General features: G+C 38.5%; 2 protein-coding genes across 2 annotated transcripts in view; both read right to left on the reverse strand.

The window, feature by feature from the left end:
• LOC120418575 (protein TIS11-like) overlaps positions 1-19,459 on the reverse strand; it is a 185,901-nt gene that overhangs the window by 92,104 nt on the left and 74,338 nt on the right. The gene's annotated exons all lie outside the window — the stretch shown is intronic.
• LOC120418571 (uncharacterized) lies at positions 1,496-5,923 on the reverse strand. Its single transcript, XM_052707094.1, has 4 exons — positions 4,668-5,923; positions 3,247-4,613; positions 2,720-2,995; positions 1,496-2,666 (listed from the first exon to the last, which is right to left on the reverse strand). Exons 1-4 carry the CDS (start codon positions 4,732-4,734, stop codon positions 1,506-1,508), a joined length of 2,871 nt encoding a protein of 956 aa, XP_052563054.1. The 5' UTR covers positions 4,735-5,923; the 3' UTR covers positions 1,496-1,505.

Here is a 19,459-nt window from a genome sequence, read left to right on the forward strand (position 1 = left end):
TAACGTTTGGTTATCGTTATCGAACATGGATAATTCTATCGTTATGGACAAAGTTTACCATATTTTAAATGTGGAAACCAACACCACTGAAATAAAATTTGAAATAATAGTTGTATCAAGTGCTATCGACCTTCGACCATGAACACCATACCGAGTGTTCTCCCCTCTTATTACACAGTAAAAAAAAGTTGAATTTTGGAATGATGAAAATTTGGTAGGTTGAATATTACCTCTATTTTTGAGTAATATTACATAAAAATGTGTAAAAATATGAACCTGATGAATATTCATCAAAAACTGATGAAAATTTATCATTTTCTGGGGTAAAATTAATCATTTTTTTTGCCACAAAATCTGTCACCATTTCCTGATGAATATTACCATCATTTTTTTCTGTGTAAGAAAGCAGCTCTTGAGGGATCACGTCTAGCGTCAATAGTTTTATTTTCCAACGAAACTATAAAAGTATCGATTTTCAAGTGCAGCCCAGAACCCTTTTCAGTCAAAGGGTTAAGTACCAAGTTGAATATGTTGTATAATAATTTTGATGATTTCAAAGAAGTCGAAAATCAATCATTCCACTTATTATTTGGGAATTTTTAAAAGTTAGCACTCAACAAAATGGTAAACGATACCCTATTTTCAAACATTCCGCTTGAAATCCACACTCATTATGATTCGACGTGGCATCCACCGCCGCACTCGTTGACGACTTCAAACATTATTCAAACAGTCGCTGTTTATGCTCCATCATAGACCCAAGTGTGCGACCGACGCGTCGAGAGATCTTCAGCTCAGCTGACCGCGTTGAAGGCCACTGATTAGCATAACATTACACTCGTACACACCACATGTGCTCGCGCGCCGTAACACGTGGTGAGCAATTGTTGAAAAGTGTTGTTTCGGTTTTCAGATTAAGAGTGCCTACTTTTAGGCGTTACGAAATTTCGCCACTAGATGGCGGTAAGCGAGGTGGCTAAGAAATTCAAGAGAATTACGTCGATCTTTACGGAAGAAGCGTCTCGAGGTGCGTCTCGCGCTGTGCCAACAGCGTCGAGGGGTCAATATTTGCTTAGGTGTTTTTTTTTTCGTTTCGTAACGTCCAGGCCTTCGGGATATCGGGGAAAAAAGGGATGATGGCAAGAATCGGTTTGTTTGTCCCCGTCTGAGCGCTTTTTCGAGCGCGAGCTCTTCGAGCTGCTATCAAAATAGTAAATATTGCTTACTCATTTACATGCGAGAGTCCGCGCCGAAGAAAGGTTCTGAACCTGAAACCAGATATCGGAAAGCCAGGTAGTAATTTAGCTGGAAGGGAGGGATCGAAGGGGTCTGTGTTTGCACAATTGGTACTTCGGGGAGAGGGATATTGATTTAGTCGGTTTATCTACGAGAGTAAATTTGTTCGTTCGGACTTTCAGCAAATACTGGTGAGGGAATAATAAAAAACGTTTGATTGATTACAACAAGAGTTCTATTTTAAGGTTTGTGGGGACGGTTTCTTGGCGTCAGTTGTACAGTTCTTTATTGGTGCCATAAAGGGAGTCGACGCGAGCAAATGCGGCTCGAGACTTTCTCAGAGTTAGTTTTGCGGTTTCTGGAAGGAAAACATGCAGCAGAATGGCGATCACCATCAGGGGAATCCCGCAGAATAGCAGAATTGCGCCGTAGATGTCCGAGTTGGCAAAGTTCCACGTGAAGGTCACGGACACGATGGCGATGTGCGCTGCGTGTTCAACCAACTGGATAACAGCTATCGAAAGGGCTTTCTTCTTGGTTGAGAAGCCTTCCGAGAGATGAACGTCCGGAACAAGGTGGGCACCGGTTGATGCTACCAGCTCGTATACCAGGAAGACCCCGGAAGCTACGGGGATGCTGACACAGCTCAGCTGCATGTAGATACCGCCCATGGTGGTCAACATGAAGCCACTGAAGAACGCGGACAGGGTTTGGGTAGGTTTTCGACCACAGCGATCAATGGTGAACAGAAACGCAACTCCGAGGACGACCCTTATGGAGATGATCACGACTCCGGAAACGCTGAACGTATCCAGCCCAAGCAGTTCATCAACCACAACCATCCGAACCTGATTGACCGCGGCGTTAAACGACAGTACAGCAGCGATCTTCCCCAAACTGATCAACACCAGTGGTCTCCAATTACCATCACTGAAGATCGACCACGAGCTCACCTCATCTTCCTCGACCATCCTACGCAGGTCAATGTACTCCTGCTGAACCGTCATCGTCTCCGACGACTCCAGCCGCAGCTTGATCAGCGATCGCACAGCTTCCGCGTCGCGACCCTTCCTGATCAAAAACACCGGCGACTCGTAGCTCATAAACTGCCCGATCAAGGCTGCCATCAGCGAAAACATGATCCCGGCGATGCCGAGGATGCGACTTGGCTCGCCGGTGTAGTCCGATATGGCGACCGGACTGACGGCCGCGTGCACCAGAATGCCCAAGAATACGACGTAGTTGACGAACGCGATCGTCGTGCCGCGCAGCTCCTTCACGACCACTTCTCCACCGTGGATGAGCACCACCAGGTAGGCCAACCCGTACGCGAACCCAGCGATGATCCGCGAAAACATGATCCCGTACATGCTGGTCGGCACGATCACTTTGAGGATGCTGGCGACGCCCATCAGGAAGAGGTAGATTCGCTGAAAGATCGCGATCATTAGACACTTCCAATCCGTAGAATTCAACAACCTACCGAAAGTATCAGCTTCTCGATGCGTTCCACCAGGATGACCCCCAAGAAGGACCCCAGCACGGCAGCCACGTGAAACAAGCAGATCACGGTCAACACCATCGAGCTGGAGTAGTTCAGCGTCCACGTCTGGTTGCACAGGTGGATGTTGAAGATGCTCGATCCGACGAAGGTTCCACCCAGCAGCAGCGTCATGATACCCCCAAGCAGCGTGTTGGTCTGCATCTTGTTCTTCTGACTCATCTCGCACCACGTCCTGTACCCGGCCATGACACCAAACTACCTGGTCTGCGACGCACTTGCTTCCAGACTAAACTATTCCGACCGTGTGAACCTGACCTGACTTGCCAAATTATTTCCTAATTGTTTGCGTGTCCCCGCCGGTGTCGTTATCGAACGCTGATAAAATTTGCCCCCCCGATATTAGCTTTGAGATGCGCTGATTTATTACGTGCTTCCGCGTGAAAGTGATATACATGTTAAGGGAGACACTTTGACCTTTTTGCGTGCGACTTTATTGAGCGTTAGTCATTGAGGAAGTTCTGCGGTCGCTTCGTTCCGCCGAACACGATTTCGCCCCGCTTGGAGAACTCCGTCCGGGCCTGCCGGATGGTCATCTTGGTCGTTTCCGGGAGGTACTTGTAGAAGATCGCCGCCATGGCGAGCAGGGGAACTCCACAGCACAGCATGATCCCGCCGTAGTACGCGTCGTCGCTAAAGTCCCAGTTGAACACGATGGCGGTGATCCCGATCTGGAGCACGTTCTCGACGATTTGCGTGGTAGCGATCGAGAAGGCCTTCTTCTTGGTGGAGAACGCTTCGGAACAGTAGACGTCCGGGACCATGGTGACTCCGGCGGATGCGACCACCTCGTAGGTGAGCATGATCGCGATCAGAACGTCGCGCGTTACGTGATCCGCTACCATGAAGATCATTCCCAGCACGGTGAGGATGAAGCCGCTGGTGAAGGTCGACAGGGTCATCGGGGCTCGACGGCCGAACTTGTCGATGACGAAGAGGAATACGGTTCCGACGAGCAGGCGGATGGTGAGGACTACGATCGCGGAGAAGCTGTAGTTGTCGACTCCGAACAGCTTGTCTAGGATGTTCAACCGGACGAGGTTGATGGCAAAGTTGAAGGATACTACGGAAGCGATGCGGCATAAGATGAGTAGGAGTAAAGGACGGGTGTTTCCGTCTTGTAGGATCGACGGAGACGTTTCCTCGTCCTCTTGTAGCATAGTTTTAAACTCGGTGTAGTCGTTACGGATTTCCCAGGACTCTGTGGACTCGTTGCGTAGCTTTATCATAGACTGGATTGCTTCAGCGTCTCGACCTCGTTGAATCAGGTAAACTGGGGACTCATACGTCAGGAACAAAGCTAAAAAGCCTCCGAGCACAACGTAGACTAATCCAAGAATCCCTACCAATCGATTCGTTCCAATATCCTGTCCGTACGTCGAGGTAGGACTGAGCGACCCGTGAGTCATTACGCCGATCATGATACACAGGTTTACCGCGGCCATGTTCAGTCCGCGAAGTTCTTTGATGCAGACTTCACCACCGTGGATCAGCACAACAAGGTAGGCCATGCCGTGCGCCAGCCCGAGCAGGATCCGAGCAAACGCAACGCTTGCTATGTGATCGGGGAGGGCGATCAGCAGGACGCTTGCTACGATCGAGAGTACGAGGTACACTTTCGAGATTGGTTTCTTTTCGTAGCGTTCCACCAGGAAGTATCCGGCTAGGGAGCCGACGATGGCGGCCATGTAGAAGGAGATGGAAACTAGCAGCACTTCCGTGCTGGAGTGTTCAAACGTCCAGGGTTGATGCTGGAGGTCCATGTTGAAGATCGTTGACCCAACGATCATCCCGGTTAGAAGAAGCGTCATGATGCCTAAAATTTCGTCATCGTTATGAGGTTTCTTATCAAGATAAGACCTTAACTAACCTGCAGCAAGCGTATTTGACTGCGGCTTGTTCTTCTGGTTCATCTCCAGCCATTCCCCGCAACTCATTATGTCTACTTTTCTTATACTAAACTCTCAAAATCTTAACAAAACTCGTCAACAAACTACCCTTCGCGTGCAATTTCCCGTGACCAACTGAGCGGAAATGATAAAAATTGTGCGCTCTTTATTTTAGTCACCTGCAATTGAATCGTTATCGCGCGCGTTTGGACGGCTTTTGTCGAGGTGGGTCATGGCGGGAGACGCTCCAACGCTGATATGATTGTGGAAAAAAACAATCGCGCGAAGCGATATCAGTCTCTGATTGGTCAATTGGAGCAGTATCGCTTGCGGGAGATTCGCAAACATAATATTTTGAAGCAACTTCACCAATCAAAGCAACCCGTCTAATCAATCCCGAGGTTCCGGTGAGTCAGCCGTCAAAATCCATGACGTACTGCGACGACATCGTCGCTGATAAGTGCCGTGGCGTCACGGCAATCTAGATCGTTGGGCCTACTGCGACGACATCGGGAAAGGGGGGGTACACCACTTAAGTACCACCAATCACAGAAGAAGGAGGCGCGGGCTCTTAACCGGCCGGGCAAATATTGACCGTTTCAATTGAAAGGGAGAAAAATAGAACTTATGAGGTAGCATGAGGTTTTGATGTAACAAGCAACTCACGATTTGAAGCTGGAGGTAGAATTTGAGCAGTGATTCAATTCTGGAGGTCTAATTGGTTCGGTATACAGAACGGAATGTTTGCGGCCCCGTGGAACGGTATTAATTGGTTCGATGGGTGCTGCGCTGGTACACAGAAGGTTGCTAAATGGGATTACTGGAATTTTCCTAAGCATTTCAAATATAGTTTACCAAGAGTCATTCCACGATAAGCATGACTCTTACAAAATAACGTTCATAACTCATAAAACCCACCGCGAAACAGGAAGAGATTATGAATAAAACTATATTTATGGCTGTAGACAGCAACTTTGCCACAGAGGAGGTTCAACCATACCCGCTCTCAAAATGGCCATTGTTCGGAACAATTATGGTCGGTTCTCTGCCCTCCCAGCCGCCGCGGACACAATTGCCAAATTAGCAGTCAAATCAGCCCCTCTCCGGCTGTGTGATGACCACACGGTGGAGATCCGCGCGCTGCCCAAGAGTCTCAGGAATTGAGCATTCCGGTCGGTCGGTGGACGGGCTAGGAATCTGCAGAACAATATGTTAAACAACATTATTTATCGACTCATAGAGTTCTAGCAAGCTTAGATGACATAACTGGCATAAATCACAACCTAAAGCTTCACTTGGGACAGTTATGCGATCACGATCGTTGTTAAGCCGTCTGGCTAATGGATTGACCAACACGCACGATTTGGCCAAACGGACGTTCGGCGGGGAGTGAGGTTCTAATGTGTTCTGATGTCTGTTGGGGTTCTGGGCTGAGCCACGAGCTTTGCATACCTCATCACCGTGGTCAACATGGTGCTTGAATAATGATGAGCGGGTTCTGAAGCAGCATAAGTTGAGGGAAGAATTACATTCTTGGAATCACAGTATCGCTGATGAATGATTCAATTTGAATTTATTCTTTACATTAACTATTTAATTTATTTGTTTTGAAAGTGTTATTTTTTGTTTCTAGTAAAAAAAATCAGAAAATTTACAATTTTCCAACTTTGATCCCTGCTACCAGCTTACTTTGATCGATCGGTTCACCCCATCCCATTCACGATCTTCGTTTCCTGAGACAAGCAAAAACCCGAAGGAACAAGTTTTTCTTTCATCGAAAATTGCGTAGGCTTTCCGACCTGAAAACAGGGGGAAAATCAAAATTAAAAGGAAGCCCTCCGGGACTCAATTCATATTGGTGGTGGTGGTGTTGGTGGTTCAATAAAAAGAATAGTGATTTTTTTCTTCGCTTTGTTGTATAATGAAAAGAAGGACGAGAGGATAATAGTTTTTCTCCTGATTCTTTTTCCCTGTATGAACGGTTTAAAATATAAATCAATCTTTTTTTGGCTTGGGGGAGAGATATTGGTGAGGTACAGTTGTCCCATTATTATGGTGGCATGTTAAATCAATTCGAGTTTGGTATTTTTGGTTCGACGAAATCATCAAATTACAAATGATTCTAGTTAAGAACAAGAGGTTTCCAGCATCGTGTCAGGATGGTCACTAATCCGGAATTACTTGGAGTTTTCGGAAGTTATTTAGTAATACTATGATTCTTTTTTTGAGGAATCAATTTGCAGAAAATGATAAAATTTAAAAAAAAAATCAAAAGCCATTCAAAAAAATTATTTATAAATCCATATTTTGTTTATTTATTTTTTGTAATAAGTTTTCAGCACTGTGCCTGAATGGTAATGTAGGATCGCTCGAATTGTTAGCAAAGAATTCAATAATTCCGGAATAACTCAGTAATTCTATAGTGATGTGTGTAATTCTAGAACTACTCAGTAATTTCGCAGTAATTCAAATATTTCCCTATAATTCTAGTAAATATTTATAATTCTTTGTGAGCATCATATGAATTAAAAAAAAGAAAAGGAAAAAAACAAACTAAGAAAATGGAATACTAGGCAATGAAAAAAGGATGAAATAAGTAAACATTTATGTATTTTATGGCTATAACATGTATCATTAACTGGTCGGCCATGTTTGTTTTGAGGTTGAAAACATTTGAATATCGATTCAGAATGTATCAATCAAGGCTCTAAAAATACTAGCACTGGCAGCTTGGCAATACTCCAAAGGAGTTTAGAGTAATTCTCATTAATTTTGTGTTATTCCAAGTAGTTTTTTGGTAATTCCATGTAATTCTACGAAATTTTAGTAATCCGTAGCATATTTCCAGAAAAACTGGTATTTTCATCATGGACGAACGGACATGACACCAGGAACAAATTTTCTTCAAATTACTCTCAAGTTGTCAAAGTAGCATCGCGCGATCACGCATGATTTCTCAAAATGTCTTATGCAATAATCAATTTCAACATTTAGCATTAGTATAATGCTAGAAACAGTTTTTTTCGCATTAATTTTGTCTTTATGATTCTATGTAATTTAAAATTGATACTAAAATTGTCGAAAAATTGATAGAAATGGTATATAAATTCATACGACCATTTCAAAAAGTGCCCATGAATTTGCATCATCAGCTGGCTTTGTTTACGTTTTAAACCACGTGGCGCGAAGATTTTGACATAAGCGATCTCGCTTGCGCAGGTTTTCACTAAGAAGAAGTAAAAGAAACCTTACTTCACTTTTTGAAGCCTCCGTTCGTCCGTGGTTTCATTTAGACTGGTCAGTAATCCTTGATGCTGGAATCCCCTTGGTTGAGAATTTGAAAATTTAGTACATTTAGACATAAATAATCAGATTTGACAACCTTTTGATGAGTTATCTCTACTAAAGCTGATTTATCATCTTATATTTGAATATAACTTTCTTGGTCGTAGAATCGAAACTAGTTATTAAAAAATACCAAATTTAAATATTTCTTTACACCACAAATACCTCACGATTCAAAAACCGAGGATCACTGTAATGCACTGCATAACGAGAGCCCAAAAAGGAGATGACGAAGGGATGCGATGATGACGATCCTTGTCTGAACACCTGCAGGAATAACCTGAGCCGTTGCGGAGTTCAGGTGAGCCCATTCAAATCAAATATACCGAAGGGGAGGACAGTGTGTGTGAAGGAATTGTCAAAAGATTTTTCAAAGGGGGTTGAAAGGTTGCCCGTAACTTTTTATTTTTGGATAGATCAGATATTGAACCAATTCCGGGGTTTTTGGTCGAGTTCGATTATTATAATTTTGCTGTTCCTTGAAGCTTGTAGAATCAAAATCAGAGCTATAATTTAATTGTGAACGTGTACGGGTCTACGAAACCGTCAGCATGTTGCAACTCGATCTGGTATGGACGTTGAGGCATGCAGTTTTTTCCCTTTCCTCTACCCAGGTGGCTATTTCTAGAGCTGTATCAGCAAATGTCCATTAGTACGCTGAACTATGGACAAGTCGCAGTTATGCTGGTCTGGTGGCCAGTCGGTGGTGGCGGCAGTCGGCACACATTAATTTATTGAAATGCTCAATTACATACACAGAAAAAAATAATTCGGTAAATTTACATCATTTATGATGTACCAAAAGTGCACGTCATTAATGATGTGAATTTACATCAACTTCATTTTAAATTTAAATGACATCCGTTGTAATTGTGCTGAACAAGTAGTGCTTCGAAAACATGTAAATTTCCGATGAAATCTACGTAAATTTACCAAAGTTTGAAATTTTTTTACTCCGTTGAATCTTGAATCTGATGTAATTTTCAAATTCTTTTTCAGCCTGACGCAGTTTTGAAGGGGACATTTTGGTTTACTTTCTTATCAAATTAAGCATCAGATTTGATTCAAAAGTACTTATATTTGACCAGAAAATTACCATTTAAAATACTATATGCAAAGAATTTGATAAATTTTCACCAGATTCAAAATTCAACGGAGTAATATACAATTATAATTTGGAAGTGAATTATTAGGCAAATGGATCAAATTGAAATAAACTTACTCGTGTCACTTGATCTGAAGATGATCCACACACGCGATAAGAAAATCTACCTAAAAAAATGTGATCATGTGACCACGCGCAGCCTGAGTCCTGATCGATGATTCAGATTGCTGTCAGCGTTTTGGTGGACTGATTTCTCAGAGACTCGATATTCATGCATTGATCCCTAAAAAGAACGGATCCTTGATTAAAAAATTATAATCAAATCTTAACAACAAAAACAACTTACAAGAGATGTTAACGAAGTGTCATTTCGTAGGCTGGAAGAATCGTGATGCTTCCGTTCGAGGACATCCACACCAGTCAGCTCGGACAGCTTGTTGTCAACATGTAACTGTACCAGTTGGGCTTGAAGCCGCCAGCACCTGAAACGAATAGTGACTATCAACAAATCCGGCACCCTAATTTAAAAATTCTACGTAAAAAATTTTATAGTTCGAAAAAGTTTAAATTTTGATACAAACAAATTGAGCATCAGTTAAAGTCATCTGGGGCGAATCGGGACACAATACTTGAATATTTTTGATTGGTTTCGGATAAAACAGACACAGAAAAACCAATATTGAGATACGTTTTCCAAATTTCAAGCTTTTAATCCATCAAAATCAACTGTCCCTGTTTAGACTGTTGACTTGCCCAGCAGACTTTTTTCAATTGAATCGTAATGAATAACTCAATAACTTACTTGAAACTAGACGATGGGACTCGCGGAAGTTTAGCAGATTCCGCCGGTAGCAGGCCGAACGGCCAGTGTGGCACAACGTCAGCAGTCGCGAGGGACTAATCTTGATGCGGGAAATTTGAAACGGATTTGTTGCTGCTGGTACCTTGCCACCTCATTATCGCTCCCATCCGGATTGGGCTGCCTCGAAGCTGACCAACTCTGGAACACAAGGCCCATCTACCACCGTGTAATGATTCCAAGTGACGTCGTCTTGTGTGCATTTTGCCGGCGACGGCTGGTACGGGAGGATTTTGATAAAATTTCGCTACAAGAGACGATTTATGCGCACAGCTGAGTGGTGTACGAGGTAGAGACAAATTATCAAAACAAACCTACCACGGCTGCTTGCCACGATGGAACCGGGTTGGTGGAGCACGCCAGTTTTTGCTTGCTTACAAAAAAGGTACAGCTGAGGAGGTATTTTGTTTTTCTTGAGGCCAATTTAAAGTTAAAATAAAATTTTAGTTCACTCCAATCTCGTAACGAATGTGTTGCGAAGGGTGCAAAACAACAGTGAAAATTTTCGAGGTTCGTTTGACAGTTCGCGCATGAATGTCGCGAATGTCGACTAATCCTGTGACTGAGTTTGTTTTCGGCACAACAGTGTTGCTAGATTTAATCCTGTATAATTTTCCAAAACAAGAGTCTGTACCAAAGTTCTGTGCACAGTAACTGAAAATCGCACTTGGCTGAGTTCGTTTTCGCACTTTTTCATACGACACTTTTTTGTGTAATCGTAGTCGAACTGAAAAAATCGTATAAAAAAGTGCGAAAACGAACTCCGCAAAGTGAGATTTTCAGTTCAACAGATCTGGATTTTCTTTTATAAAAGATCCTATAAACCATTTTTTTTCTTTTTGGGTATTACAAATTCCCAAAAAGCAAAAAATACAAAAATAGGGTTTAATAGCCTGTTTAAAAGAGATTCACATTCGTATACACAGTAGTGTTCGAAATGAAAATTTTAATGGATTTTTGCCGAAACATTTTATCTGATATCTTTCAAGTCGATGGAATAGGACTTTGTTGTTATAATTTGAAATAATTTTAAATATTAATTCTTTGTGGGTACATCCAATGATGAAAAGTAGTGTATAATATAAAATGAAAAGAGTTTAAAATTTCAAATTCAAGAATATATTTTTGTTTCTTTTAAAATAAAAACTATGTTTTATAATGATGACATTTTACCATTTCTTTTTTTTGCTTTTAAGTGTTTTTAAATACCGTCATCAGGGGTGACATTGGGTCTGGGGGTGAGATTGGGTCATACAAATTTCAGCATTTTTGTATGACCCAATCTCACCCCCAGACCCAATGTCACTCCTGATGACGGTACATTTAAAGTCAAGGGTTTAATCACTAAAAAATATCTAATTTTATTTATTGAACCTTAAAAAAATACTCAAGAACTGAACTGTACTGAGCAGGGGCGCCGACTAGTCCAAAATGTTGGGGGGGCACGGTTGTTTTCCGAAATCGATAGGTAAGAGTGGCGATTAGATGTTAAAGTTTCTTGTATATCACGAATTTTAATAATTTTATTACGATGTGCTACGATTTTTTTTTATCCGGAATCATTTTTTTTAGAAAAAGATAATTTATTAAAACGTGATTGAGAATGTTGATTAAGGGGAATTTTTTATATGTTTGGAAGGCGAATTCCTTCTCATTGGCATATTCTCACTTATTTTCTAGAAGTAACAGTCAATAATAAAAATAATCAGATATTTAGTAATTCAACAATACAAATATTCTAAAAATAAAAACAAAAGTAAAATGCAAAAATTTTGAACTTCAGAAATTTAAGAATACAAATACACATTTAAAAAAACATCCATTTTTCAAATCTGCAATTTAGAAAAAAATAACAGATACACCAAATTCAATATTCCAAATAAAAAATAATAATACAGAGAAACCTCTTTTTACGCGGTGGCGTTACGCTTTTTGTTTCGTAGATTTCTCTTAAACCCTACAATATTTTTGAAAGCTTCAAAAAGCGTTTTGTAGATCTGAACAAAACCTACAAATTGCTTATTAAAAAAATTCCAAAAATGTTGCGTCGTTCCAGAGAAATTTACAAATTAGAAAAAACGTAAAAAAAATCATGGCTTGAAAATGTTAAGAAATCAAAAGCAGAAATTTAAACAATCAGAAATTTAGAAATAACAATAAAATTCAATGTTTAAAAAAATCGAAAATTTCATCATACATCAATTATTTTTTACATCAATTATTTTTTAAGAATTTAAGAATTTAAGAATTTAAGAATTTAAGAATTTAAGAATTTAAGAATTTAAGAATTTAAGAATTTAAGAATTTAAGAATTTAAGAATTTAAGAATTTAAGAATTTAAGAATTTAAGAATTTAAGAATTTAAGAATTTAAGAATTTAAGAATTTAAGAATTTAAGAATTTAAGAATTTAAGAATTTAAGAATTTAAGAATTTAAGAATTTAAGAATTTAAGAATTTAAGAATTTAAGAATTTAAGAATTTAAGAATTTAAGAATTTAAGAATTTAAGAATTTAAGAATTTAAGAATTTAAGAATTTAAGAATTTAAGAATTTAAGAATTTAAGAATTTAAGAATTTAAGAATTTAAGAATTTAAGAATTTAAGAATTTAATCATCTATTTTTAGTAATATTTTCTACTCCCTGATTTTTTGGCATATTTTTTGAGGGTGCAGTTAAAATTTCTATAGCCTTTTTATTTTTTTTAAATCGATCATAAATTGCAGAAGGCGATACACTTGTGTTTTTTAAGATTATAATGTGGAATTGTCTCAGATCATGTTTTAATTTGTCGGTTTCTCAGTAAAGCGGTGCGCTAGTTTTCAAAAAATTGTATTTTTCGGCTAAAATTAGTATAGAACGGTTAACGGTTAACAAATGTATTTGAAATCTTTTCAAATCCTTTCTAAAATTACCCAAAAAATAATTGAATTTATCAGCATTTTTGAAAATGTAAAGCAGCCAACAAATGACCACTTTGAAAAATGTTTCAGTTTATATTCGCTAAATCCTGATCTACAATGGCAAATCGCAGAATGTTGCGTTGAAAACTTGATGATTGTTTTCGCAAGAGTTTGCGTAAGTTTGATTGTAGGTAAGGTGCTATGGAAAAAGTACATTGGTTTTGTTTTTGGAACAACATGCACAGATAGAAATCTTATGAGCAAATCCGTAAAATCTATGTTGACGACATCTCTCAAATCATATACAGATGCCTCTGTGCTCTTGTACTAAGCTTACTGATTTTCCTAGAGAGCACAGTGGTATAGATAAAACGTTGTCGAAATAAAAAAAAATGCATCTAAATCCAGAAAATTGTAAACGATTTTGTTCGAAAAATTTCAGCGATTTCGAAAACAACAAATGTTTTTGAGCTATTTTACGGATTCGCTTACAAGAATTCTATTCGTGAGTACAAACAATGTTCCATTTAAGTTTTAGATATTATTTTCAATTATTTTTGTGTTTTTTTATATTTGAAATAAAAATATTTTTCTTCCAAAATTTCTGGGGGGGGCACAATGTATGGGCTGCCCCCCCAGCCAAATTTTAGGGGGGGCAAAAAGTACCGTGCCCCCCTAAAGTCGGCGCCCCTGGTACTGAGAATCTGTACAGAACTAGAAGAGGATAAAATTTTAGTTTTTGACTACTTGCATCTTTGAAGTAAATATTTGCATTGTTTGAAAAAGAAAAGAAGAAATTGTTGTATACAGTTCAGGCGGTAAAAGTATTTTTTGACTCACCTTGTAGTATTCAAGATGAACCTTATTTTGGGTACTCATATTTTTATACTCACCGTCGCTAAAATGTTATACAGCTTCAGTCTCAGGGGTTTACTTCTGTCAAAAAGAAAAACATCGATGATCGTTTCTGTTGTTTTAAAATTGTGGTATAAGAGAAATTTACAAAAAATAGGAAAATGTCATTAGAGTTTTAATGTAACTATTTATAACTTCCAACCAGGTGCACAGGGAAAAAAATAAGAAACAGGTTTATCCCAATACGCCTAGCCGGAATAATCGACGAATTAAGATCGGCCACTGGCTGTTTGGAAACATTTCTGAGACGGATGTTGTCAAGAGAGAACCGCTTTCTTAGAACGCTGGGTTGGAAAGAACCGGTTTCTGTCGACGAGCCACGGTTGGGAAATCGCAGCGGACACGAACAACCTGGGTAAGCCTGTTGCCGGTTACATTTGCCTGGGCCAATCGTATGAGTATCTTGTACAAACAGCTCACTCTAGCAAATTAAAAAAAAAGTTTTGTTTTGAAAGCGAATTGGTCACCCGCAATCTGTAAGATTGTGAAAAGATTATTGTTATTCAAGCTTCCACTATCCTTCTACCTTACCTTTTTTTGTTGGCCAACAACTTCCGGTATATGTTGGAAGTTCAGAAGACATCAGGACCCTGGAAACAACTGGTTCTGGATACGGCAGAGAGAGTGACAGATTCCGATGAACACGAAAATCCCGTTTCTACGTCCTCACTGCACTTGCTGGATCATCGCTTAAGACTTAATCACAGTTTTTACACATAATAACAACTACCTGGGATACGAAGTCATTGTTTTTGTTCATTGCACTCTGGTTATCAACGTAAACAACAAAATCGAGCACCAAACCTTTACTTAACTTGCCACCAAACACGAACGAACTGATCTGATTGTTTTGTTTTCAGCTGTCATCCGCAGCAACAATCTCACAATTGAAATTTACACGAATTTCAAAAAATAATTGACGCAAAATTGCGATGGATTCAAATTTTACATGCTTTTTGAAAATTCATTTTTTCAGAAATCGGAAACCAAAAATGCATTTACATGAGAATTGACCATTACGACGGATTTGAATTTACATGATGGCACTTTAAATGGCTTTCAACAGTTTACAATAGATTTCAAAATTAAATTAAGCATGTTTACGTATGAAACACGGTTTACGTAACCGTTAAATTTACACTTTTTTTACTGTGTAGTTAATGATTTCACAAGGGAATTCTATTTATCATTGTAGCCGCAGCCACACTACAAAAAAAACCAGTTGAAGTCAGTTCAACTCTACAATGCGTGCGGGGTTTTAGCTATAATTTTAGAACCATTTCCTGGCCAGACCAGTCAGCACGTGTCCAATTTATAAGAGTTGAGCTGGAACTGGTGGTGAGGCCGCCATCGGAAAATTACCACACCTTTCGCAAGCCGATCGACTTTGAGCGAGCTCGCGGTGATCAATATTTGACCACGGCGGACTTGAGCTTATTTTAAGATCAACCAATTGTACAATCGTTAGCACCTCGGATTTAAGGAGCCTGTGTTAGAGAGCTGAAATTTCAAAGTTCAATAACTACTTTTTGAAGGCTCTTTAACTCAAATAATTCGTTTACAAATTTCATAATTTCTTTTTTAAAGGACGCCGTATCCTCTCTCTCACTCTGAACTGAGGCCTCCGAGGGGGTGTCTGACAAAGATGGTCCCCACTCTGCACTGGTCGCTAAATCATCGCCAACGAAAGGCCATCCAACTGTTTGCTGGACAATGGGACGGCACTGACACTTTACAATAAGACGATTTAACTGTTGAGTTGAGGTAAATAAAACTAAAAATATTAAAAAAAGTTTTTCTAGAATTTTAGAATTCAAATAAATTTAAACAATTTTTCAACTAACGACAAATTTTTAAATAAAAATTCAAGTAAAACCTTAAACCTGCAGCAATTCCCAACCATCCCCCACGTTACAGTACCACGTGTGTACTCCTCCGAGTGATGTCCGTTAATATTTATTTCGTTGTCAAACAGGGCCCGTTCGTTGTTGACCACGGCATCGTGCGTCGTTGCCCATTCAAATTTGCATAATTCAATTAACACCCCAGTGTCGAGACGGGCGGTGATGAACTTGCCTTGAGGAACATTTTCGGGATTTTGGTGCAACTGTGCGAAATTTGCTGGCAATTTTTGAAAAAATGTTCAAAATTTATTTTTTAGCTGCAAAATTAAAAAAATCTGTGATTGATTTTCTTGTAAAATTTACAACAAATTTATTACAAATTATTATTTCAATCAGCCAACAGTGCACAGTAGGCAATGTTTGCCACGATCAGTTTTACTTGCGTAAACTGAGATCTAGTCATCCGGGCCCGGGGGGAGGTCACACCTTATTGCATGAGCTACATCAAAGTAGTCATCGAGGCTGATGCGTATTTCAGGTGGGTTCAATGTGACTCGTTTTCTTTTTTTGTGAAATATCTGCCACTGCTGCGAATTTGCACGATCTCGTGATTTGGTGCTAATTGTTTATTTGGTGCGAATTTGAATATATTAATAGGAATGATTCCAAATCGTATGCCGAATAGTGGTGACAGCAGATGATTTGAATGCCTCCAAGGTCAAACGTGTTCAAAACGGATGTTGGAAAAAATGTGAACAAAAAACTTTTTTTCATCGAAATATTCAAAAATATTGATCGAAATAACACTTGCTCGGATCGTTTTTTATAAAAACAAACGGTTCCTTTTTTCTTACATTTTCAGTGTTTTTTTTAACCCAAAAAAAGTAGAAGGTCGAAGGTTTCCAACAGAGTAAAAAAGGCAACAAAAAAACATACAATTAACTCAGAATACTCCCCCTCTCGTGTCCTGCGGCCATCATCTCGCCCACATGGGCCACCAGAACAGGATCTGCTCGAAAAGTTGTCCTGCTTTCCGAGGGACGCACTTAAACGTCCATGGAGGCATGACTTATTTAAGAATTTTCTTGGAAATACACATCTAGTTAAGTTTAATTTATGCATAAATGCAAAGTTGTCCCATGGGAAATTGCGTTTTTTTAGTTTTTCGTGCTAAAATACTTTCTTAAACCTGATGACGAATGACCACTTTTCACCTTAATTCAATAAACAGATAAACAATAGCCTGTCCCATTTTGAGGTCATGTCGAGGAATTTCAGGTGCTCACTTCTTAAATGGTAGATTATGATGTTAGGAACAATGTTTTCTTAGACAAGAAAAAATAATAAAATACTTTCTCGCACCCCCTAGTCGATTTACTGAAAAAAGTCACTTTTATGAACAAATTTTTAAAATCGCTTGGAATCAATACAAAAACTGATTCGATCTGGTGAGTATTATCTTCAAACGATAGGTTTTTGTCCATAGATTAAGATGCACTATCAATATTGGACCAAAACCTAAGTTTTTGGACTCTCCCAGGCGGATTTATGTCGAAAAAATCGCATTTTTTCGAAACTTTTTTCAGAAATGCTCATTTAATTTAGGGTAGCCTATTTTTCCCAGTAAAACCTATACATGCAGCTTGTAGGAAATGGCGAACATTTTTCTCTCTGAGAAAATGCAATTTCGACACTCCAGAGCCGAGATATTTGAGTTTTAGTGAGAAAAAAAGTGCCAATTTTTAAAATTTCTCAGAATTCAGAAGCATGGCCTACTAATTACACGATGTTGCAAGCATGTGTCGCAAATGTTTTTTCGGCATAAATCGGCCTGGGAGAGTCCAAAAACCTAGGTTTTGGTCCAATATTGATAGTGCATCTTAATCTATGGACAAAAACCTATCGTTTGAAGATAATACTCACCAGATCGAATCAGTTTTTGTATTGATTCCAAGCGATTTTAGAAAATTTGTTCAAAAAAGTGACTTTTTCAGTAAATCGACTAGGGGGTGCGAGAAAGTATTTTATTATTTTTTCTTGTCTAAGAAAACATTGTTCCTAACATCATAATCAATCATTTAAGAAGTGAGCACCTGAAATTCCTCGACATGACCTCAAAATGGGACAGGCTAATAAACAAAGCCCTTTGAACAAAAACATTCGAGAAAAGCAAACAGAATCGACCCATTCTTATTTTAATTCCCTTTTTTTTATCATGCCAAAAAGTTTTGCAATAACATTCTGATGTGAATGAATTAATTCAAAAAAAAGTTTCGAACCTGATTTTCAAAATTTTAAGGCGAAAATTAACACAAAGTTACAGTTACAGTTTATTTGCAAAATATCAATGAACCAGGAATGTAATTTTTAAATCATCTTTATTTGTATAAAAATACAGGACCATCCATAAACCATGCACCGTTTGAAAATCATTTTTTTTAATGAAGCTTGGGCAATCGCCAAACCCCCATTCCTCCTAAAGTGTGTTTATGGATGGCCCCTACATACATAAGCCCTAGATACAATGTGTTCTGGATAGTCACAATCGATTTTATTTTTAAGTTTTTATATTATTTTTTCCTCAATTTTTTAGGGGGACAACACTATAAAAAAATAGAATTGCAGTACAATTACCAGGATTGTTAAAATTTCAAAAAAATATTTGAGTTTAAAAAAATCTTAAAGAGTTTTTTAACACCATACAGAAAATTTAAATCATACAGTTCAGACTCGACCTTGGAAAAAAGTAAGAAAATGAACAAACATGAAAAAAATGATTTTGTTCATGATTCGAGCCTCGATTATCTCAAGATTTGCTTGAGACTTCGGACCAAGGGTCCTGATTTTCGGCTCAAAGTCTCTCTGGACCATTCGCTGTACTACCCGATAGGAGTGAGAGGGAGAGCAAAGCGCGAGAGTATTCAGTAGCGATTGGTGTGGAAGTGACTAATAGTAGGAAACGGTCAGAGCCGTTTTTCATCTCGTTCGATTTGCGATCGCAAGTGAATGAGTCTTTTTGGAACAATCAGGACCTTGCTTCGGATAAAAGAGTCTGGACTGTAATCATGAGTTCAAAAGTTTTTTTTTAATTTATAAACCAATTTTAAAAACCTTTTTCACTTTTACTTCAAAACATATTTATAATATAATCAGTTTTAAATTTTGAATCTTTAAATAATAAATATTCAATGAAAGAAAAACACAATCTTTTAATTTAAAAAAATTGTTTAAATTTGATGGAATTATTTTTAGGGATTTTTAAAAGGCATAAAGCACAAACAATTTGAAATAAGAGTAAAACTCATTTCAAAGAATTCTTAGAATAATGCATTTCCCACTTAGTGATACTTTTTGCTTCAATATGAGGTTAAATTTTTTTTGTCGATTATTTCTTATTTTTCTAATTGTCAATATCAAGTGATTTATTATTAGTCACATCAAAAAATAAATATTTAAAAAACTCCATTGCCGATGCATTGACTGCAATCTTGGATTAAATATTTCAAGATCATTTTGGCTCATTTAAGCTCGACTTCCATCAAAAATTTTATATTTAAAACATTAGGCCGTTGCAAATATTTTTCAAAGTTTATGTCGCCCCCCCCCCCCCCCCCTTCAATATTGGTCTGAAAAATCAGGGGGCAAAAAAACAATTTTCCAGAAAACTTCAAAATTTTACATGAAAATAGAAGTCTAATGAACTGAAAACAATCTAAAATGCATTTTTCTGCATTGATAATCATATTTAGCATGTTTAGGCTTGTTTAAAAATGTTTTAAATATTTATGAAACTCCAATGTAC

This window comes from Culex pipiens, chromosome 2, assembly GCF_016801865.2.
Source record: "Culex pipiens pallens isolate TS chromosome 2, TS_CPP_V2, whole genome shotgun sequence".
NCBI classification, from domain to species: Eukaryota; Metazoa; Arthropoda; class Insecta; order Diptera; family Culicidae; genus Culex; species Culex pipiens.

Bases quoted from the DNA above. Each gene is read 5' to 3' on its own strand.
- LOC120418571 (XM_052707094.1), bottom strand. From the start codon at position 4,734: ATGAGTTGCGGGGAATGGCTGGAGATGAACCAGAAGAACAAGCCGCAG. The intron at 4,614-4,667 runs GTTAGTTAAGGT...ACGAAATTTTAG, and splicing joins GTCAAATACGCTTGCTGCAG to GCATCATGACGCTTCTTCTA. The intron at 2,996-3,246 runs GACTAACGCTCA...CAGACCAGGTAG, and splicing joins GACCGCAGAACTTCCTCAAT to TTTGGTGTCATGGCCGGGTA.